Genomic DNA, 22,149 nt, shown 5'->3' on the forward strand with positions numbered 1-22,149 from the left:
TATAACTTATAGATATAGCTTTAAAGAAGCTATTTATAACTATAATACTATTTATTTAGCCTTCGTAGCCTTAACTTCTATTAATATATTTATTATAACTAGCTAGCTATAATACGGGGATAGCGGGCTTATTAAAAATTAGATTTCTATAATAAATTAATAAAATTTAAGTAGTAAAAGCGCAAAAATAGATAAATTAAAATACTTATAAATCGTTATATAAAAGTTAAAAAAAAAAAGCTTTTTATAAAGGGGGGGGGGCTTAATAAAAATTAATAAAAAAGGACTATAGGTAGTTAGTTAGCAGGTTAAAATAGAGTAGTTAATTACCCGGGGTATTTATAGTTAAAAAACGGATTAGTAATAGATTTATTTTAAAAACGAAGTAGGGGGGTATGTATTACGGGCTAAACCCGATTAATAAATCCGAGCTTTAGCTTAGATATTACTATAGTTTATTACGCTGCTTTTATAAAGGTCCTATTTAAGCGCTTTTTTTCTATAGAACCTCTATAGAACCTCTGCTCTAAAAACCTCTACTCTTTAGCTTAGATTTTATATACTAAAATCCCCCTAACGTAGACTTACGTGGGCTGGACTCTTAACATATACCTGGTCTTTCTTAAATAACCGGTTATACTTAACTCTGAACGCCCAGGGAATCGCAAGTCGTAGACGATGTTCTTGAGACTTTTGAGTAATTACTTCTCTCATTTTGCGCATTTCGCGGAAAGAGAAGGGGATATGTTTCGAAGAGCTCCATGTGCTTGGTGAATCAATAAGTGTATGTCTAGTATGATCAGAGGTTGATGACTGCAGGCTTGATGTGCGAACCCGATTGAAAGATGGCCGAGGAATTGAGTGGAAAGGCTTAGCTATAGTACGGATTACTTGGTAATAAAGTCGCCAATTGATGTTTCCGACTGCATGATACACATAGGACTTGCCCCTCTGGTCCTGTTACTGTCTCTTGCGTTTGTCGCGACATAGCAAGGAAGGATTGCGCGAAGTGGTTCTGACAAGCATCCATCAATCACGTCACTCAGATAACGATATGAGGAAAGGCAACGTTGAATATGTGTTAGCTAAGCCTCCTATTCTATGAGATTCATCACGACTGTCAATCAATCGATTGACGAGAGAGCTGAAAGTCTCCATGTCGCCGTCAAAGCCTGTCGACTCCGAGCCTGGATCTCGGCGTAAAATTCAAATTAGATGAGGAACATGTTTTATCAATAAGTGCCTAAAGAGAACTCGCAAGTCGAGCCGGCACGGCAAATAATGGCGATAAGCCTTCGGTGGGACTTTCACTATCTCCATCTTGTTCTGAGCGTTGTGCAAGCACGTCATATGCAACACCAATTTGTCAGAACTGTCGAGGCTATATGTTCTCACTTGGCGTAAACTGTCGGCACAAATTCACCAATCTTCTCGCTTCCTCATTTTCAATACACGGTACCCTCAAATTCGACTTCAGACCATGGCTCCCAGATACTCCAGTGTCGCAGTAATCGGTGCTGGACCTTCTGGCATCTCCGCTGTGAAAGCTTTGAGTGAAGAAAATGTTTTCGAAAGAATTCAATTGTTCGACAGAAGAGAAGGAATTGGTGGCACATGGTATGTAATCTACATTATAACATGCTTGCACTCATTCTGACATATGCCTCCAGGATCTACGATGAGCGGCCAGAACCTTTCTCGCCGTCCTCGGCACAACCTGTACGAGAGATCCCAGCCAAGCTGCCACAGTCACTGCCACCTGCATCTGAAAATGTCACAGCTCGGACAGGTCTCTATCCTGCATTGGACAGCAATGTTGGCTCCCAAGTGATGGCGTTCACCTATAAGCCGTTTCCGGACGTGAACTCGGCCTCGTCCATCAACCGCTTTGGCAAGAAGAACCCGACGCATCCCTATGCCCAAGTAGCAGGCTACCTGGAAGAGATTGCAGAGCCGTTTTCGCACTTGTTAACTTTCAATACGCATGTCGAGCGTGTGGAGAAAGTAGGCAAGAAATGGCAATTGACTCTCAGGAAAACTCAACATTATCTGAAGAACCAGAAGAGAGATTACTGGTGGCAGGACACATTTGATGCTGTTGTTGTTGCCACCGGACACTATGGTGTACCATTCGTTCCGAACATTGATGGCCTCAAAGAGACTTTTGCTGCTTTGCCTCAAAGATTTGAGCATTCAAAGGCTTACAGGTCTCCTGAGGACTACGTTGGCAAGGTATTTCTATTCTTCTCCGTCGATCAGAGGAATACATGTAACTAACGCAAGTGATCAGAAAGTCGTTGTTGTCGGCGGCAACGTTTCTGCATCTGACACAGTCTCGGAAATTCACAGCATCGTCTCTGGGCCGCTTTACGTCTCCCAGCGTGGCTCTAATGAAATTCTCCAGGACGCATGGGAACTTCCCAACGTCGTTCTCAAGCCGCAAATCACACGAGTGTCCGTTGGATCGGGAACCACCGTCAAAGTCAAATTCTCGGACGGCAGTGAAGTCGACGGTATCGAGAAAGTTCACTTCGGTACCGGCTATCGACTTTCGTACCCTTTTCTACGTCCTGACCCCGTGACACCGAGTGGACGCCTCTCAGGGTTCTACCAACACGTTTTCAACATTGCGGATCCTTCACTCACAATCGTCGGGCAAGTCAAAGCGGCCATCTCATTCCGCGTCTACGAGTACCAGGCCGTTGCCGTGGCTCGATATTTCGCGAATCGAGGAGGCGGTCTGCCTTCTCCGCGAGAACAAGATGAGTGGGAAGTGAAGCGACTGCAGTACAAGGGGCCGACGTCCCAGTTTCACGAAATCAAGCCCGACTTTTCAGAATATTTTGAGTTTCTGCGAGGTGTTGCCGGACCTCCTGCACCGGGTACCGATGCTTATGAGTTGCCTGCGTGGGAAGACGAATGGGCATTGTTGGGCTTTGGCGTTTTGGCACTGAAGCAAAAGTGGTGGAAGGAGTTGAAGAAGAAGGAAGAGGAGACAAGGCGAGTCCAGGCCAAGTTGTAGGCTCGATGTAGGGGCATACAGGACCTTGTTCCTTCGGCTTCGAGTGGATTTAAATCACTAATAGACTCCCGCGTTACAATGATAGAGGAAAATCTCCCTTACTTTGACAAGCTTTGTCCCGCTCATAAGCGCGACTTTCTGACCAGAGGTTATCCCATCTTTTCTCATTGCCAAGACGCCAGTTCCTACGCGAGATCTATAGGCGATTTTGCGTGTTATTCCCAGCCGAATTCGCCAGAGACCTACCCGTTGCGATTAATTTGCCGACGGAGTTCGACCGAGGGGTAGGAACCCACGCGGAGTTTAGTGGACCTCAATGATCAACTGCCGAATGAGCTGCACGGTTGTCCTTTGAACGGTGGATTCAACGTTACACTAGCATATTCGTCATTTATGTAGAGAATGAGGAGTTCATTCTATGGAAAAAATTTGGCGGGATTTTTGAACATGAGATGGCTAGATCATCGTCAAAGTGGCGATGGTAGCCGAGGCACGAGCTATCATATAAGTCAATGATGGCTCTCAGCAATGTGTGTGGATGAGGTTCGTCAACCTCGAGCCAAAGAACCTGTGAAGATGGCGGAAGAATCACCCAAGTCCGTGTCGTCGGATGTCCACGATGCGGCCTCTGACCCACCGGTGAAGCGGGTGTGGTACCATAGCACCTTGTTCAATGCCTTCGTGATCGGAGGAGTTGGTATAAAATCAAGTGCACTGTCAGAGTAGCAATTGCTAACATCACTTAGGCTTCATGGCCCCTGGTCTGTGGAACGCCATGAACGCCCTCGGCGCAGGTGGTGCCCAGGAACCGTTCCTCGTCAATGCCGCCAATGCGCTTGTCTTTGGACTCATGGCCTTTCTGTGCTTATTCGGTGGACCCATCGCGAACCGCATTGGACTCTCGAGAACACTCTTGCTGGGAGCTGTTGGCTACCCACTTTATTCTGCTGGACTATACACCAACAACCGTTACGGCAATGTCTGGCTCGTTCTCGTTGGAGCTGCCGCCTGTGGTATTTCTGCCGGCTTGTTCTGGGCTTCCGAGGGCGCTGTTGCTCTGGGATACCCAGAGCCGTCTAAGCGTGGTAAGTACATGAACATCTGGCTCTGGTTCAGAACCGGTGGTCCTCTCGTCGGTGGAGCCATTGTCCTGGCCCTCAACAACGATGCGGCTGCGAAGAAGAAGGGGAAGGTTGGATATCAGACCTACCTGGTCTTCGTTGCTCTGCAATGTCTCAGCGTGCCCCTTGCACTCGCTTTATCTCCCCCGGAGAAGGTCCAAAGATCCGACGGTAGCAAGGTCATTATCAAGGCCGAGAAATCGTTCAAGGCCGAGTTCAGAGAGCTTCTCCGCGTGTCGAAGCGCAAGGATATCCTGCTGCTTCTCCCCATCTTCTGGGCTGCCTACTTCAATCAATACAGTGGAAACTTCCAAGCCTACTATTTCGGTATCCGCGCTCGCGCACTCATCGGCTTCGTCAGCAACTTCGGCACCCTTCTCTCATCGCAGCTGATTAGCACCCTCCTCGACTACAAGAAGTTCAGTGTCAAGAAGCGCATCACTATTGGCTTCTACTACGTCATTGTATGGCATGTCATTGCATGGGTTTACGGCTGGGTCATCCAAGAGAAGTACACCCGCAACCCACCTGCGTACGACTGGGAGGATAAGGGATTCACCGAGGGTTTCTTCGTGCTCTTGTTGTGGGATTTCGCCCGCCAAGCACTGCAGAGCTGGCTCTACTACCTTCTTGCCACCAAGACGGACAACATCTCTGAACTCACCCGCTTCTCCGGTATCCTTAGAGGCCAGGAGAGTTTTTCCCAGGCCGTCTCGTTTGGGCTGAACACGCAGAAGTGGAAGGGAGGTAGGGTGCCACTTGCCGTCAACACCATCCTCCTGGGTAAGCCAAGCAGAGCCCATGATGAAGTTGAAGATGATGCTAATCGATGTAGGTTTGGCCGTTTATCCTACATGGCTGGTGGTCAGAGACCACGTGCCAGTCGAAGAGACCGACAGACTTGCAACTGTAGAGGAACAGTCACAGACTGGTGAAATAGCCGAGACGAGGTTGTCAGTGGATGAGAGAAAGGAATTTGCTGTGGGGCAAACGGGCATTGGGAGAGATGCGAAGATGTGATTTTGTCTTCGGGGCCTCCTGGTATCCAAGTAAAGCCAACCTTTGGTGAATCACATTTATACCTCCTCATATTATTCATCAACACTTAATCAGCTATGGCGTTTAAAGGTTTGTTCAGACTAGAACCGTCGAGGCATGTGTGGAATTTGTGCCTCGAAATCAATATACATCTTTAGATCCAACTGTTCTAATTACGTCTATCTATAATTAATTACACATCTAATTACACTGTTATAAAGAAGATTTACATTGACCTCATTCCCATCTTCATCTTCATCTTCATTATCTCGTCCTAAACACCCCCCAGTAACCGCGTACTCAGTGTAATGAGAAACATAGCTTCTCTAGAAGATACATCTTGTTTAAACAAGAGAGTACTCAGGAACGGGCGTAGGCCATCAGAGTGGGCTCGGCAATGAGCTTCGGGAGGTAGGCCAACAAGCGAATGCCAGCAGCAACAATTGAACCAGCAGTAGCAATGCCATCTTCGAGGTTCAAGCCAGGGGCGATGAAGTCCTTGCAAACGTCGTTGAGGTTGATGTTGCTAATCTTGGCGGGTCCTGAGCCTCTCTGAAGAACATCCTTGATGAGTGCGGTTGTCAAGGGGTTAAAGAGCATCGTCGCGTGACCGTAGATACTGCCGGCGGGGCGACCAGGGCAGACAGACTGGACCTCGATGTTGGTGACACCGACACGGCGGGCATCGGTCAGGTAGGCGGAAGCAGCGGTGCCTTGCTGGGGCTCGACAACCTCATCGAGAACAGCACTGTAGAAAGTTGTCGTGGGAACGTAGGCGTCGGCTCCTCCACGGGAACGAAGGGTGTTAATGAAGACAGAGGTGTATTGCTGTTGAATGACGGAAGGATCGCAGGGAGCGTTCAGGGCGCCGTTGCCGGGCGAAAGGCAGAGGACGTTGGCAAGAACGGTTCCATGGAAGTCGGGAGACACGGGGAAGAAGTTGGCGACAGCGTTGCGGGTAGAAGGCCAGAAGGTGAAAGCCCACTGGGTGTCTAGACCGCCCTGAGACCAGGAAATGATGCTCGAATTCTTGTTGCTGATGCCGTTGATGTAGTTGATGGCATAGGCGACGTACTCGGAGTTGACCTGAGCGTCGCCAAGGAGAGCGCCGGGGATGTTGAGCCAGACGGGATCTGCGTAGGGGACATTTGTGAGAAGCTTTAACAAGTTGGGGCTGAAGGTCTCTCCTCCGTAGACACCGGTGCCAGGAATGAAGATAACAGGAGGCTTCTGGCCGTATGTAAAAGTCTGGGGGATGTAAATGGCCTGGCGGAGCTGCTGCTCGGAGAGGGTGTATGGTGCATCGGAAGCATCTTTCTTGGGGTAGACAGGCTTGGCCGGGTTGACCGGGTTGTTGTTGCTTGTGGAATCGATGCTATTGAGAGGAGCAATGAGCTTATTGGCATTGTTGGCCAGGTCCAAGCTACCCAGAAGGCCAGTGCCGAGAAGTCCTTGGAAGCTGGAGAGGAGGTTGTTCGGGACGAGACCTTGGCCGATCTGCTTTTGCAGCTTTCCGTAAAAGTCACCGGTGCTGCCCGTGTTCCATATCGATCCGAGTTTCGTTTGGAGATCTCCGACGTTGAGAACTCCGGCGCCGACGCCGCTCCCGGGCTTCGTGCCAAGAACCCCGGTCAAGCTAGAGACATAGTCGGTCGGAAGTGCCAGCAGCTGGGTTACGACTCCGAGACCGTCGAGAAGGCCGGCCGGGGCGGCATCGGCGGACTGCAGCAGAGCCGCAGCTAAGACGAGTTGCTGGATCTGTGAGCGCATCGTGATAATTAATATTTGAAGGATTGTGAAATTAGGAATGTACTGCTAATGATCAAGTAGAAAAGAAAAGACTGAAGACTTGGGAGAGAGTGAATTAGGTTGTTTGTTGGAAGCTGATGACTTGGAGAGTTCGAGATCTCAATTCCGGATCAGGATCCGGAGCTCCTTATATCTAAAGGACATTTGGACTGAAATGAGAAAAGAACTAGAACTAACCGTCGAAAGTATGCGCGCCACAACGTGTCCGAAGCTACCGGCATTGAAGATCCTGGAGCGGATCCGTGACAACGCACCTAACGACGTTTTGGGCGGCTTTAGGTAAGGCAATGTGAGCAAGGTCTCTGGGGAGAGCTGGAGAACTTGACGATCAGCCAGCTCTGGGGGGTTCTTTGTCGATCTCTCAGGTGGGGGAACGAATGGAAATGCCTAATTCTCGGTGCTATTGTATGTCGCGCTGATGTTAGAGTTCGGTAGCGCTGCTAGGATTACTACAATAGGAATCGCAGGGTGTCTAGCGCAAAGCCCAAGTTCCTCCCGTGTAATCCGTCCCAAAGTCCATCGCTCGAGTCGAATTGTCCGAACACTCTTAGCCATCATGTATCCCACCCAAGACACCGTTGAAGTCTATCCCGGTCTACAATGTATGCTGGCTTTGTTTGGGGTCATCAATGGAAGCCCGCGGGATGCCATCTTAGCTTCACCAAGGCGCCACAACATGGCGCCAAGCGTAATGTGGTTGCAAACTTACTCGTTCCCCTGCACAAAGAATGATTTGAAGAGTCGCTGACGCTTACAGATTGCCTCGGTATGGCTGTTGGCTTATTTTTTGGTCTCAAAGTATACTCTCGTCATACCCTCTGAGCTTAATTCTATACTGCCGCATTCTTGCCTCGACTACACTTCCTTGCCTCAACTTCAGCTACTTGCAAATGTGGACGAAAAATCAGCTCAGCGTACCGAATCTATATTTGCTGATTTCTCGTACGCCGTCAGCCCGGCACTAAACCATCCGATGGCGTCCTGGCAACCCTCGGTCAAAACTTTGCTGATAAGCACACGGTTATAGGTAAACACGGTACACGGGCACTCTAGCGCCTAGCTCGGACGACAAGCATTCTCTCTACAGCTGCCCATGGCATTCTCTGTAGCAGAACGCAACATGAAGTTGACATGTCTGCTCTGAGTGTCATCCTTTCGCCAATAAATTCTCAAGGAATTCCCATTCGGGCATTGCTCGTAGTCAATGCGACGGGCCGATATCAGGTCGACGCAGAGCGCGCTCAGCAAATGTGTGAGCAGGTAACTGATGATCTCACGATCTCTTCGTATAGAATAATTTTGAGAGTCTATGCTTGATTTTGTGGCCTGATACGGATAATGCAGATCACTCTCGAACCTCTTGGACGAGTTTCGGCCCCATGGTTGAGTGGAAGTCACCGACGTTTGGGTTTTTAAAGGCCCGATTGTGATCAGGCCTTCATATTTGCTCAACTGTGATCATAAAGCCGTTGCTCCGAGCGAGGCAACTGGGACGTGGACGAATAGAGAATACGGCGTGGCAAGGAAGCCTCTTATTTCCTCCGCCTTGTTCGTCCGACCTTGCCTGACAACTGATCTCGCATCTCCAGGGTACAGCCTGTGAAGCAGGGAGCTCGTTTTAGGGAGGCTTTCATCACTGGCACGCTGTAGAAGAGAAGAGAAGAGTAAATTACATCTACTTGCCAATGGAACAGTTTCAACTGGATGTCAAGTCTCCTGGTTCACCCACTTTGTTCACGTGCCCCTGCTACCTCAGATATAGAGGTATTCGAAAAGACCGTCGAAGAAAGAGCTCCTAAGGAAGAGTTTGCTGCATACCCTTGAGCCATAGGTGGTTGGGAAGCAATCATGGAAGGAAATGATTGTGACCTGCTAGAGTGACTGCCGTTCAAGAGTGAGAACTGTATTGAAGATAGCGTGCTTTGACGTCGTGACAAGGCCTCAGGGGTCCAAGAGTGAGAGCTTGCTACTTGCGTGTACGGTGCCGAAGACTTTGTCGTTGACATTTGAGATGTGGCTTTTTAGGCTCTTCTCTTTTCCCGCTCGGCTCTGTTTTGCTCTTTCTGGAGAGCGATAATTCTCTCATTCTTGGCGTCATTCTCTTTTTCAGTCCGTTGAAGATTAGCACAATCCTCTATCGGACGTCAGCAGCCATAAGCGAGCTTGTTGTGATGCGGTTGAAGACTGACCCTTGGTCAAGTTAGTGTTCCTTATGGGTAGTACTGGCTCCAGAAGCTCGTCCATACTTACCAAAATGTACTTGCTGCCGAGGATAACATCACACGGGAGATCTCCGTGCACTAGAAAACACGAAAATCTGCTGAGTGCTTGATTCTCAGAATACCAAGTCAGCTTGGCCTGGCCAAGAGGTGTGAAGCGCGATCCTCCCGCCCCAACGTAAGTTCCAGCCTCTTCGACATCCTCGTACGTCACATTCGCTCGTTCCAGTATTCGTATTGATCCAGTTGTCCTGGACGCCGGTGTCGAGTATGACTCTGGCCACGACATCTTCGACTTCCTGCATTGGTATGACAAATGGGAAGACAACCTGATTCCGGTCAAACCCTTGGGACCTGCCAATGGTCGATTGTATCGCTGCGCGTAGCTCGTCGATCGTTCGGTCTGAAGTCTCTCCCTCCACAAATAATAAGCTGATTTCCGACATCCTTTGTCCAATATTGGTCAATGCCTGTTGAATACCTTTATCTAATATTCTCCCATCCGTTGCCATATGTGACTGGAGTAGTGATAGAGCTTGGCCAATCTCGGCTACCGCTTGTTCTGTTTTGGTGTTCTCTGCATCCCGTTTCAGCTGGAGTTCCTCGGATTTGAGGACAATTGCCTCAATACGCCGCAACATGAAGCTGTGCAGCCTGTCAGTCATTTCACAAGATTCGCTTAGCCGGAGATCCAACTAACGTTTGTTCAATGTCCCTGAGTCTCTGCAAAGCCTTCTCGAGCCTTTCAGCCGATTCTCCCACGTGGCTGGCATACTCTTTCTGTAACTTCTTGTCAAGACTAATGTTTAGCTCGGCGAGGCGAATTTCTCCAATCTGTCTGTGCATTTGAGTGGCAGGTGCGGCGCCTATGCGACCAGCGAGAGTTCCCGGGTCAAGGTCTAGGTAAATGACCTTGAGCATCGTCATTGAGGCATCCGACCGCCGAAGACTCTCTTGGGCGCTCACGCTTTCGCGAGAGCGACTCAGTGCTGTCCGCAAGGCATTCTGAGCATTAGAAGCTGACGATATGAATCCAGCGACAGATGCGGCGAAGCTCAACGGGCCTGCCATATTCAAAGGTGAAGGACGATGGCACCAGGAGATCTTGCAAATTGCGCTCACGATGATAACAGGTTTGCTTGAAACAGGATCAGACTAGAATTTGAATCGGTTTCGACGAGACGCAAAATACAGCGCATGGTGACAAGGCTTTACAAGTCACATGGCCATCCCTTTCGTTGCGGCTATGCGGCCTGACGTGATGGTGACCTTGGCACTAACGCCCGCAACAGGTCGTGATCCAGCTTTCGGGTGATGAAGCAGTACGCGGAAGATCCAGATTCAATACAGTATGAACTTTTGCTCGAGATTGGGAAGAAACTAGAAGAACACCGTAAGACTTCTTTTCTTCTTTGCACGATTCTCATCTCAAACCCGATTGCAGATCGGGCAGTTCAGCATGCCTCTTCTTTATGCAAGTTGCCTCGCCCATCTGATGACGAGTGGAAGTTTCTTGCAACACGGCTGCGCAAGCCCAAAGGGGGAAATGGATTTCTTGACATGACAGGCATAGAAGCAACGACATGGAATCAGGCCAACCAAGACGATACCTTCAGGATTGGGGGGTCAGCAGTCGGAACAGACCAATTCACTAAGTTCATGAACGGCAAAGTTGTTAACTTGTATCACAAAGTAATTGGACCACACACCACGGTTAGCACCCATTTCATACAGACCTCCCTGTCGTGTGGTTTCCGAAGCAATACAACTAATGTTCACATCGGACAGTCCAGTGAAAAGCTTAGGCCGGACGATACGCGTACTTACAACGAAGAAAAGATCTCACGCTTCAGTGACATCATTCTTGCAACTCTGTCCGCTGCACTGCCAACTCTTGCAATCCTCGTCTTGTACTTCGTGCAGAACATGGCGCATAGGATAGGACTTGTCATTTTTCTTACCAAGGTTTTTCTCAGTCTTGTTTGCATTACTTACTGGGGCAAAGAAGGCTGAAATCTTCGCAGCAACGACTGCCTTTGCGGCTGTAGAGGTAGTTTACATCGGCAGCGTGGCTTCTAACAACCCAGTCTATGTATGCTCATCATCTCAGGCCTAAGACTTTAGCATATCTCCTTCCTGGCTTGACGAGATAGTAGAGAGAAGGATATAAGTAACTTCCCGTTTCTATCTGTATAGACAGGAAAGTACTCAATGGAACCCCTTATTTCTCTACCGACTGTTAGTTGGATAAGAGACGAGAACACTAAATATTGTATTTTACTTTTCCGTACGGAGGACTGGTGTATAATGTGTCCGGTCCATCACGTGACATTAATTGTTGTCATAATATTACGATCATTCCAGAGTTATCCAAGCAAACCCCTGAATCACTTACTAAGGCTCATCAGCGGCTCGATACCTCTGGTCCTATAAGGGAACTTTAGACTTCAGGAACGCGCTGGCACTCTTCAATATCTTCATGCGTATCGTTGGGGGCGGTTTATTGAAGGGTTCGTTCGTGTTCAGGGAGTTTTTGCCTCCATGTCCCCGCGGCATCCACGCTACCCCTCGCGATCTGTTGAACTTCAAACAACCCGTATTGTGGGCAGATAATCTCTATCGAGAATATTGACTCGGATCAGAACTACACGTAAAGGATACCCATTCTCGCGTTTGGAGTGTCTGGTTCACAGTCACCCACGGGGCGGCACTGCCACACCTGCCACAACTGCCGCGCACTTCATCTCAACTCTCATTGCCCTGCTATTAATAATTTATATGGAGAGCCTTCTCAGCTGCATCTCAACATCTCACCTAAATGAAAGTCAAGAAGTAAAATCCCCAAACTCGGCCAAATTTCTCGCCTGTTAAAGCCATTCACGTATGGGGCATCATGATGAAAGTTCTCGTCGACTTCCATGGCACGGTTTGCCTTAGTTACCAAACCTGTCGAGAGGTTTTAATACTTCACCCAACATCACGTCGATCAAGCGCACATGTAACTGCAATTGAAGATTTACCGGCAGCGATACCGAGTAGAAGGACCATGATCACCCACTAAGGACCGATCAGCAAGATAAGCAATTTGTACAGTAGATCAAAGAGCCCAAAAATCATGCCCTCCCAGATTCCTCAACATATTCGAAGCAACTGAGCTACAAGAATAGCGCATCATCCCATCTTTCCTCGAAACGGCCCCCAGAAGCGACACAACCTCCACACACACATGCACAGGCACAGGCAAGTGACAAACTTGTAGAAAATCTCCATCAGCACGCAATCCCCCAAAAGGACCCCCGTTTACTGCCACGCAAATCAGTATCATAGCATGTGGGCGGCCCCTATAACGTCTGAGGCAAGAAACATAAGATCAGCCCCCAAACTTCCCATCTTGCGCCCGCCGCAGTGGAAACACGGCACAGACACACCAGCCATTGCCGGCAATTTATATTTCTAAGTACCTAAGCGATGTTCCGGCAGTCAGTGGTCCGTCGTGGGCACACATTTTTGCTTGCTAGTGATGCGAGCCGATGACTGAACCGCATCTACATTTTCTTCTCAAAGACCCCGGTGCGGTGGTGGGTTGACCCCGGGGCCGGCGGGGCCGGGGATGTCCATTGTCTAGGGGGCGCGGTCCTCCCGCACTCCGTCTCGCCCGGCTTCCCCTGGCTGACCGAGTACCTGTTCTACTTCACCCTCAAGGTCCTCGCAGTTGAGGCTTTTATCCTTGGACTCGCAGATCTGTATCATATAATATTCCATATAACCTATACTCAACTATCTACTACTCTGTCTCGTGTCGAACCAAAAGAATCCGATCATCAAATCTAAATTCTTTTTCGTACTGTTTCCGAGTCCGATTTCTTCGGACTATGTGATGCGTGTGATGTGTGGCTGGATATTGGATGCAACCATCATTGTTGCTGACTTGTTCTGATATCTGATTCTGTCCAAAAGTTACATTGACGAGCGTGTGTCTGGTTAATATACACTTTGCCACTCGTCTCGTCTCTCGGCACCCTTCAAACCTTCACCGCAAGGCACCACCCGAACTCCAAGACATGTCAAGAGGGACACGCCAAGTCGAACTTCCAAGAGCTTTTCTTTGTACCTCCGGGCCCAGTGAAGCTGCTGGTTTAAAGTAGATCGACATGGTCGACAAGCCAGCTAGATACAGTTATTTCAATGTCACCAACGCCTTCTCCAAAATTCACCAACACGACCAAATCAAAATGTGTACACTGAACTTGCTACAGGTACACCAATCAGAGCAGCAATAAATGTGCCGTAAAAATCCGACTCCATCGCTCTTTTGTCATCGACAATCATACCTCATGAGACGTCGCGGCAAACTCTATGCCCTTCAACCCCCTGTATCCCTGTCCGGTCCCTCACACAACGCAGACAGGGCCGTCGGCAACGACACCCCCTCCTCGATCACTCTCTCGAGTCTCATCGAGGTCCCTGCGTCTATTCCGCCCACTCACACACGACAAATGCCCTTCAGAATACCATCCTAGACTCTGTCTTGTACGAGCAACAAGGCCTCTGATCTATAATGCGCGCCACTGCTATGACATCAAGGCCTGCTATACTCTCTCTTTTCCCTCCACTCCGCAATTCAGCTCGATCATTTACCCGTTCCCAGCATGGAAGATGGCGAATGATCGACGTATCCGGGTCTGGTATAGTCCTTCCTTCCACTCCCCGCGTCTAATTCGCGGAGTAGCGGCAATGACATAGAAGAAAAAGAAGAAGAACAAGGAAAGCCAAGTGAACGATACTCTGACCTTGCAGTAAACCTGACTGATAATACGCGAGAAATCCAAGGCCAGCCGTACCTCTTCCCCCCTCCAACGTCACATCGAAGCACAACGAGAGCCGCAGAGCACTCCCCTGCCGATCATTACCTTACCATGAAGCAACGGCTGAAGACGCCCCCGATCCCCTCAAGCTCCTCAGCCCTCAAGTGTGCCCCTGTACTCCTTGGTAGTCGACATCCACTTGTAGTGCTACCCAACAACAGGGCCGTAGGGCGAAGGCACGTGGTGGCCGAATCGAGAAGGCCGGTCAACCACATCCTTCCACTCCCTGACGGGCTTTTCACGACGCACAATAACCCCGTGTGGGTGGTCGCTAATCCGGTCGGATGCGCTTCCGATCATGACAGGTTCCAGAGTGCTGGTAGCACCCTTCCCTTCCTCTCCATCCCACCGTACCTCGTCAGCGTCTTTCTTTTGTCTTCTACTCTCGTCCTTCAGGATAGTTGAGATGCTCGTGGTGTGTTGCTGTCAGTAAAGGGGCCCTGGTGCCCATCATCATTGTTTCCCACGCTAGCGTTATCGTCGCCCGTCCGAGCTCTTGTTTTCTTCCATTCGCTAGGCTTGTAGATCATGAATAGATGACAGATGGGCGATAAGCTTAAGTCTTGTCTAGTCAATTCAAGCTTGCCACCTGTCACATAGGAACGAAGGCAGGAAGAAGCAAGGACGTTTAAAGTTTATAATAGTTGATTTCTCATGAGCCGTAAACTAGAAAGAAAAGGGGAAGTAAGAACAGAAACACCCCGCTATCAAAAGTGTCCAGGTATCACGCCACCATACACCATCCCGTCCCTCCTGTCTTTTTTGTACAAACTCCGTCTCTGTATGGCTTGTCTTACGGCAAAGCTCTATTCTAAAGAACTTTCTCTCTTGTCTTTCACCCACTTCATCTTCATCTCATACCCCGAAAGACGACCTGGCTACGGCAGCTCATAGAGACTCTTCTTCCTCCCTTGCGGCTCCGCAACCATAATCGCCTCCTTACCATCAATCTCCGCCATCTGATAATTCCCGCCCAACCCGCCGGGACTCCCATCCCACTCACTACTCGCCCTCCTCACAGTCACCATCCCAGGCGTCGCCGACATGTTATACGTCCCTGTCCCCATGGAGCTAATCGTCCCTGTGCCCCCGTTGTGATTCATATTGTGAATATTCATCCCCCCGTACGCGATCCGCCCGGTATGTCCGGTATTCGACCTCGACAGATCGCTCGCCCCGCTGCCACCGCCGTACCCGCCATTGATACTCGACCCATCGAGCTCCACGGGTCCCCGACGAGACCTCTCCTTGCGGAGGTACCACATCACGCCCACCGCCACGAGCAGCGCGCCACCCACGCTCGCGCCGACACCCAGTCCCACGACAGCCACACTCCCGATGCCCTTCTGCCCGCTGTCTCCACTGCTTCCGGTATTCGTATCCCCCGTCGGCTGACTGGCCTCTGCCCCACCAGGCGTGGCGGGGATCTTGCTCGTCATCGTCGGCACGGCCGTCATCTCGGGCGTCTGCTGCGAGGGGTAATTGCTTCCGCCCGTGACGCCGGCGCGTCCCGACCCCGAGGGCGTGGGCGTGGATTTGGCGCCCGTGTTGAGGGTCTGCACGGCGACGGCGTTGCCGGGTGTCGCGGCGATGAGGGGCCCGAAGATGGCGGGCGGCGTGGAGCAGCATCTCGTCTTCTCGGCGGCGGATTCGCAGCAGAATTTGCCCGGTACGCCGAAGCCTTGGCTATCACATTGCCATACCTGGACACCGTTGAATCTGAAGTCGTATGCCGTGTTGTTCTTTCTTGTGTCGGGGTCTGTTGTCTTCATGTTAGTACTCCTGTTCCTTCCTCAATCAAAACACCCCTCCATCTCAGATTCGCCAGTCTCGGTCCATGGTTCTCCCATGACCAACTGTTCCCCTGTGGCCTCGGAAAGGATTCGTAGAAGACTTACTCAACACGCAATGCTGCGGACAAATTGGACTCTGCCACGTCGGATCCGAACACGTCCCTCTCGCGTACGCGATACCCGTGTTATTCGACGTATCCTCAAGCTTGCACAACCCGTTGCTCAGACACGCGTTCACGCTTCCGCAGCACATGCTCACTTCAGCCTTGGGATCGCACGGGACGTCCAGACTCTGCACGCCGCCGGGGAAGAAGCACAGGTTCGCCGCGGCTCGCACACCTGCTACGAAGCCGCTGCTGCCGAGCAGCGTGAGCAGCACCGCCTTTGTTGTCGTCGTCTTCATGGTTGCTGTTGTATAGAAAGTCTCAAGCCCCGTTTGAAGGAGGCTGGTAGAGCTGATTGGGCCAGGTAATTCCGCTTCCTCCTAAACACGCTTGACCCAGTTTATACGAATGGCGGACGGAGGTCGTTCCGGTGACAAGATGATGTGTAGTCGAGAGAACCAGCCTCTATTGTTGCGAAACAGTCGTAAACAGTCGTTGAAAAGAGCCGCAATGTGTCGATCGTACAAGGCGGGGATGCTTGATGACGAAAGGAACGACGAGTCTGAGGCTCCGGCCCCCAAAAGGCTGGTATGTTTGTTCGGGAAAGGAGGTCGGAAAGGGAAGAGAAAGCCCGACGGCGAGGAGAATAGGTAGAGGGAGTGATTATGAGATGGAGGTGGTGGTATGTGTAGAAGAGGGGAGGGATGGGCGATGTGTGAGAGGAAGAGTAATAAGACGCTCTGCCAGGGAATAGCTGGGCTATGGGTGGTGGTGTGCCAACGTGTTTGAGGTAAGGCGACAACCTTCGCTCTTTCTCTTCCAAGGGATTTCGAAACAGGAACCGACTTTGAGAAGACAAAAGACCAGACGGACCAGGGCAGTCGGTAGCAGAGACAGGGCAAAGACAAGTAGAAGGCTCTTCGATCCTCCCCCGTAGGATTAAGATTACCTTCACGAAAAGGCGTAGTAGTAGAAGCAAATGAACTGAAAATGAGTGGAAGGGAGTGAGGTTTCTTTCTGCTCAAGTTTCGAAGATAGGGAGAGGGAGAGAAAACGTAATCAACACGTTCTCATCTTCAAAAGAGGGAGGAGAAAAGCAGGAAGCAAACAAAAAGGAGCGAGAAGAAGTTGCAAAGAAAGTCCGAAAACCTTCCTCCCAAACGAACGAGAGAAGGGCGGCGCAGCCAGGCCTTAAGAGAAGTCACATATCCCAAACTTCCTCCACGGCAGTTTGGATCCGTGCTTCCTCTCTCTCCACCACATCTGCCCCATATCCAGAGTTCGCCTCTTGGATCGGTCTCGTGAAGAAAAGCTGCCCAGGAGGAGGGAAGTAGGGGGAAGGAAAGGTCCCGTTCTCCACGAACATCTCGCCGGCAGCACGCCGACCCGGGGGGGTCATGCTACCATGTCACTTACAACTCTTGCAGAAACTATGTAATGGGTAGGCAAGCCAGCCCAGCCGCAGCCGCAGCCGCACCCAAACAAGACCATACAGAACACATACAAAAGATGGTGGGTCCCATCCTCCCAGGGCCAAGCCGTGTGTGTTGCTCGTCCTGCAGCGCCCAGCGTCCCAACTTTGAGGGAAAGACTGGGGTGGAGGGCAGACGATTGACTCGATTGACTCGTCCCAAGAAGGAGAGGCCCCCCAGCCTTGGCCTGAAGAAGGACTCAGAAGGACATGGTTTGCCTGTGTCTGTCCGTACATCTTGGGAACAGGCCAGTCAGACTTGAAAGAAAAGGGAAAAGGGTGTAGGGATCATGGTGTCAGCAACGGGTAACGCCGTAGCGCTGTCTGTGGGAACTTACACCCAGATCCATGGCCTAGTTTCTGCCCAGCAAGGCCAGCCATCGTCAATGCCGTACCCTCAGGCCTTTAGCAGCTTTTCCCTTCCCTCTCCCTCTCCCTCTCCCTCTTGCACATATGCCCTTTTTGTAATTGTGGCATCCTTTTCAGGGTCCATGACTCGCCGCAGGGTTTCCCGTCTGCCCAGCACCGCAGCATCCGCCCCACGCGCGCGTCTGGTTTCAGGTTCTCTGCCGCTGCGACCTTCTCTCCCAGAACCCAAGAGTCCCAAAGTTACCAACACAAGGCCGGCCGAACCTGGCCGAACGAACCTGGCTTTCTTGCCAGCTTATTCATACGCTACGGATATCCATCCCGCACAGAGTACAGCAAAGATCATACCTTTGATGGAGCCTGTTGTGAACTTCGTGCTGCCTTGGTCGAAATCATCCCTTCAGCAAGGATTCCACGGGCCATTACAAGACACACAGACAACGTCAAACATCACACGCCAAAATCCCGCCATCGGAAACCTCAAAAGACTCATATTCCTCGTTCCCCTCTCCCGCACTTTTTTATCCCCATTCGATCGATTCCTACAAGTACATACCCTTCCTTCGGGCCCCCGTACGCTTCTCCAAGCCCCTCCATCCTCTTCAGCCGCGCCGGACATGGGTCCGTCGTAGATAGAGTCGAGGTATACACCACCCGCACACACACGGCGCCTTGGCATCCGTATACCATATAACTCCATGTTCGAATCCACCACACCGATCTACCCTTTCCCCTCCCCCTCAGCCCTCACCATCCCCTAAGCGATTGCTCTTCAGGAAGTTCATGAGACCAGGACAGGCCCCAAGAAAAAGCGAGACTTTCTCCATAGGCCTTGCCTTGTCTCTGCAGCGGCAAAGTCCAAGGTTCGCTCGCTTACAGTAAAGTATTGACTCTCGGCAACATCCAAGGATTCCCAAACGGATAGACCCATACCTGACATACCTGGCAAGACACGGGAACTGCCACTGCCACTGGGCAGAAACAAGAAGAATCCCCCTCGACTCGAGGTTTTGTGATCAGTAACCACCCAAAGTGCCATTCCTCTCACCTCCCCATACAGCTTAGTGCATCGAAGCCTCCCTCTCCAGCCTTGCATCGGTTTCTCCGGGGGTGGTGGCTCGAGGGTCTCAGAGAAAGAGCACGCACTCTATTCTTGGTAAATGCTGGGTATAATACATGAGGTCCATCGTACGTAGAAAAGAAAAAGGCGTCTTGTGATAGAACCATTCCCCTTCCCCTCCCCAGCCCCTCACTCTATTCCTCAAACCCCAGACTCGCCGCCCGTTGTTTCCTTCCCAGTTCCGAGTCAAAAGACGAGAGGGGAACGGGCCAAGTATGTGTATATGTTTGTGTTTGTGTATGTCCTGTCCATCATGTCATGTCCGTCGTTTTGTCATCTTTGTCGTTTCCAGCATTCCGTCGACCCCGATTTTCCTCCCTTTGGCCCTTTGCATCATATGTAATAAGTCTCTTCGTTTTCGCATTGGGGCGGTAGGTATCCTCCAGAACCCCGTCTATTGTCGTGTCGTCAACGAGTCAGCTTGTTCCCATCTTCCATCCCACCTCACCGGTCAGCCGGCGACGACTCGCGAGCATCTAAGCATGTGCTCGTCAGATGCCCCACCAAGCATCCCCCCTGTCCGTCGTTCCGCCTCACACACAGCCGCCTGGACCATCAGACGGTTCACGCCGCAACATCCTCCTCGTCGAGGGGTTCAACCCTGACGAGAATTTCCTCCAACAGCCCCTCCAGGAAGGTGCCAACGTCCCTACCCATACCCACGGGCTCCGCCTTGTCATAATGGTCAATCTCTTTGCACACATGAGCGAGCTTATATACGAGCTTCCGCAGCTTCTCGTGAGCCGCTTCCGCTCGTTGCTGCTTCGGAGTCACCTGGTTCATGGCCACGAGGCTAGACGAACCCTGTTGAGGTCGGAATGCCTGTTGCAGCCTGATTTGTCTCCTCTTTAGCGCCTCCTCGAGTGCAGGGAAAATGACATCGTTCAAGGCGTCTAGCTCCCCGTTGGGATTAGACGGCGCTGGCGGGGGAAAGGAGGAAGGTGCCGCGGGTTCAGGGGTAGGCGTCTGCGTCTTCGACGGCAGCGCGTATGCCTTTGGTGGTGGAGGCGGCGCCGCCTGGCCAGACGGCTGACGATATTGCCCGTTCGGAGATTGGCTCGGTATCCTAACCGGCGTTTGTTGCGCCTGCGGGCTGCCGCGGTACGGGGGGATTTCTGGAAGAGTAATCGGCGCAAATTTGTTATTCGGCCGAGGTCCATGGAGAGGGGGTCGCGGGGGTGTAGCATCGTCAACGTGCTGCAAGTCGGCGGGCTGAATCACAGGGCCTAGACTCATCAAGCCCATGTCCTTCTGCAACTGGACCTGCAATTCTCGGTCGTAGTCCGGAGATTGACTGACCGGGACGGCAGGTGGAATCAATCGAGAGATGGGTCGTGGTGTCTCTGGGCCCCCTCCTCCTCTTTGCAACTTCTCTGGCGACATTGGAAGAGGCACCTTGGCAGGCGATTGGGGCGCGACTGACGGCACAGGCTTCCGTTGTGGCGATGCTTGTCGAGAGGTCCCCGTGTTGGCACTGGCCGCCTTGAGGGTATCAGAAGCGATGGCGAGGTCGCGGCCAAAGTCGCGAATCTTGGTCGGACTGCTGTCTCTCGAACGCTCCCCATAATCATCAATACTTTCCGTAGGTCTCGCAGCTCTGGCGTTGGTGGCAGACTCATCCAGTGCACCAAGTCCAGGACGAGGAACCACACCGCCACGATCTCCCACAAGCCTCACTGTGCCGAAATCCCACATGTCTTCGTCGACCTGTCGGCGCTCGTAGTATTCTTCACCCCCCTGGTCACTATCATCATCGTCGCCCTTGTGCGTCGCGGCCCACCGGCTGTGGCGCTCGATGAGCTCGGTCAGGTAGCTCGTCTTCTTCGCGCGGCGTATAAAGGGATGCTTGAGCAGGTCCTTGGCCGTAGGTCGGTCCTTGGGATCCCTCTGCAAACACACCTCGATGAAATCTTTGAAGGCTTTTGTAAAGTTTCCTTCCAGCCGCGGTGGAGGGTTCTTGGGGATCAAAAATAACACCTTCATGGGGTGGATGTCAGCATATGGTGGCTCGCCGTTGGCAAGCTCCAGCGCCGTGATACCAAGCGACCAGACATCAGCTTTGTGATCGTAGCCTGACTGCTTGATAACCTCGGGGGCCATCCAGAAGGGTGTGCCGACAAAGGTGTTCTTTTTCGTCATGGTAGCCGAGAGCTGTCCCGAGACACCAAAATCCGCAAGCTTGACCTGCCCGTTGGAGCTGAGTAGCACATTGGCAGCTGGATACGTGTGTTAGCTCCAGACCAGAGCAGCAAAAGGAGCGCATCGCAAAGTGCCCAACCAACCTTTGACATCACGGTGCAGCTTCTTATCCGTGTGCAAGTAATCGAGACCAAGTAGGAGCTCGCGAATAACGATTGCAATGTAGTCTTCGCCAATCAGACCTGGCTTCATGAGGTCTGCACAGCTGCCACCCGAGCAAAACTCCATGACAATCCATAGCTCCGCCCCCTTGGCATACGAGCCATAGTATTTCGTAACGTAGGGAGACTGCAGTTCGGACAGGATGGCGATTTCTTGGATAATGTCTTCGACCTCGTCCTCGGCGCTCTCGATATCAATGATCTTGATGGCCACGGCGTGACCGGTACGCTTGTCGACTCTGCACAAGTTGCGGTTAGTTCTCTGGTGCTTCTCGCTGAAGAGGAGAGGGGGACTGGACTGGGCAGCACTTACCCCTTGTAGACCTTGCCAAAGCTTCCTCCGCCTAGTAAAATCGAGCATATTAGCAACATGCCGCCTCGAGCACGGAAGCGGCGCGCGTACCAATGCAGTACTCCTTGGTGTAGAGCAGCTCGGGATCAAGCGCCTCGTTGCCCTCCTCGATATCCCTATCGCGATCGCCCATGGTTGCGGTCTAGCGCTGCGAAGGAGGTGGGGTGTGTATCCCGGCAGAGAGGATTAGTCGTTCAATTGACGCCGCGCAACAACAGGAGGCTGTCCCGTCGAGGACTGTCGTCCGTCGCAAAGGAGAGGATCGCGGGGTTGCGAGGGGCCCGAAAGGTCGTCAGCGTAGTGGGATTGGCGGTAGTTCGGCGTCGGCGCGGCGGTGGTTCGTCTCTAATCGGGTGCCTGCTGTCGTCAGGCAGATAAATGTTCCGTTGGCGGGAAATTGACTTCTCAGGCTGGAAAGTCTCTTTTTTTTGCCTTCGTGCTCGGGCAGCGGGCAGCAAGCAGCGGGCAGGTGGTTGATGAGGGGATCCTGGAGTTGAGGGCGAGCG

At 51.5% G+C, this 22,149-nt stretch overlaps 7 protein-coding genes across 7 annotated transcripts; 3 read left to right on the forward strand and 4 right to left on the reverse strand.

Annotated features, from left to right (window-relative positions):
- The first annotated feature begins 1,446 nt into the window (after positions 1-1,446).
- BDZ83DRAFT_712847 (dimethylaniline monooxygenase) lies at positions 1,447-3,071 on the forward strand. Its single transcript, XM_060511624.1, has 3 exons — positions 1,447-1,617; positions 1,671-2,232; positions 2,291-3,071. The coding sequence occupies exons 1-3, from the start codon at positions 1,481-1,483 to the stop codon at positions 3,020-3,022; spliced, it is 1,431 nt and encodes a 476-aa protein (XP_060358015.1). The 5' UTR covers positions 1,447-1,480; the 3' UTR covers positions 3,023-3,071.
- A 527-nt stretch (positions 3,072-3,598) lies between these two features.
- Positions 3,599-5,163, forward strand: BDZ83DRAFT_593327 (major facilitator superfamily domain-containing protein; the record flags this gene model as incomplete). The annotated part of the gene is made up of 3 exons (XM_060506617.1): positions 3,599-3,719; positions 3,769-4,926; positions 4,979-5,163. The coding sequence occupies 3 exons, from the start codon at positions 3,599-3,601 to the stop codon at positions 5,161-5,163; spliced, it is 1,464 nt and encodes a 487-aa protein (XP_060358016.1).
- Positions 5,164-5,364: 201 nt separating this feature from the next.
- On the reverse strand, positions 5,365-7,098 carry BDZ83DRAFT_642970 (uncharacterized protein). Its single transcript, XM_060509649.1, has one exon. It carries the CDS (start codon positions 6,949-6,951, stop codon positions 5,542-5,544), a length of 1,410 nt encoding a protein of 469 aa, XP_060358017.1. The 5' UTR covers positions 6,952-7,098; the 3' UTR covers positions 5,365-5,541.
- Positions 7,099-9,124: 2,026 nt separating this feature from the next.
- BDZ83DRAFT_758238 (uncharacterized protein) lies at positions 9,125-10,280 on the reverse strand (the record flags this gene model as incomplete). Its single annotated transcript, XM_060515001.1, has 3 exons — positions 9,125-9,180; positions 9,424-9,854; positions 9,910-10,280. The coding sequence occupies 3 exons, from the start codon at positions 10,278-10,280 to the stop codon at positions 9,125-9,127; spliced, it is 858 nt and encodes a 285-aa protein (XP_060358018.1).
- A 4,450-nt stretch (positions 10,281-14,730) lies between these two features.
- BDZ83DRAFT_181850 (uncharacterized protein) lies at positions 14,731-16,113 on the reverse strand. Its single transcript, XM_060501529.1, has one exon. It carries the CDS (start codon positions 15,844-15,846, stop codon positions 14,953-14,955), a length of 894 nt encoding a protein of 297 aa, XP_060358019.1. The 5' UTR covers positions 15,847-16,113; the 3' UTR covers positions 14,731-14,952.
- A 1,682-nt stretch (positions 16,114-17,795) lies between these two features.
- BDZ83DRAFT_181890 (uncharacterized protein) lies at positions 17,796-18,518 on the forward strand. Its single transcript, XM_060501530.1, has one exon. It carries the CDS (start codon positions 17,829-17,831, stop codon positions 18,441-18,443), a length of 615 nt encoding a protein of 204 aa, XP_060358020.1. The 5' UTR covers positions 17,796-17,828; the 3' UTR covers positions 18,444-18,518.
- A 977-nt stretch (positions 18,519-19,495) lies between these two features.
- On the reverse strand, positions 19,496-21,776 carry BDZ83DRAFT_593339 (kinase-like domain-containing protein; the record flags this gene model as incomplete). Its single annotated transcript, XM_060506618.1, has 4 exons — positions 19,496-21,147; positions 21,214-21,530; positions 21,605-21,635; positions 21,695-21,776. 4 exons carry the CDS (start codon positions 21,774-21,776, stop codon positions 19,496-19,498), a joined length of 2,082 nt encoding a protein of 693 aa, XP_060358021.1.
- Positions 21,777-22,149: the final 373 nt, after the last annotated feature.

The sequence above is a fragment of the Colletotrichum acutatum genome (assembly GCF_030867785.1).
Source record: "Colletotrichum acutatum strain CBS 112980 chromosome Unknown BDZ83scaffold_212, whole genome shotgun sequence".
Taxonomy (NCBI): Eukaryota; Fungi; Ascomycota; class Sordariomycetes; order Glomerellales; family Glomerellaceae; genus Colletotrichum; species Colletotrichum acutatum.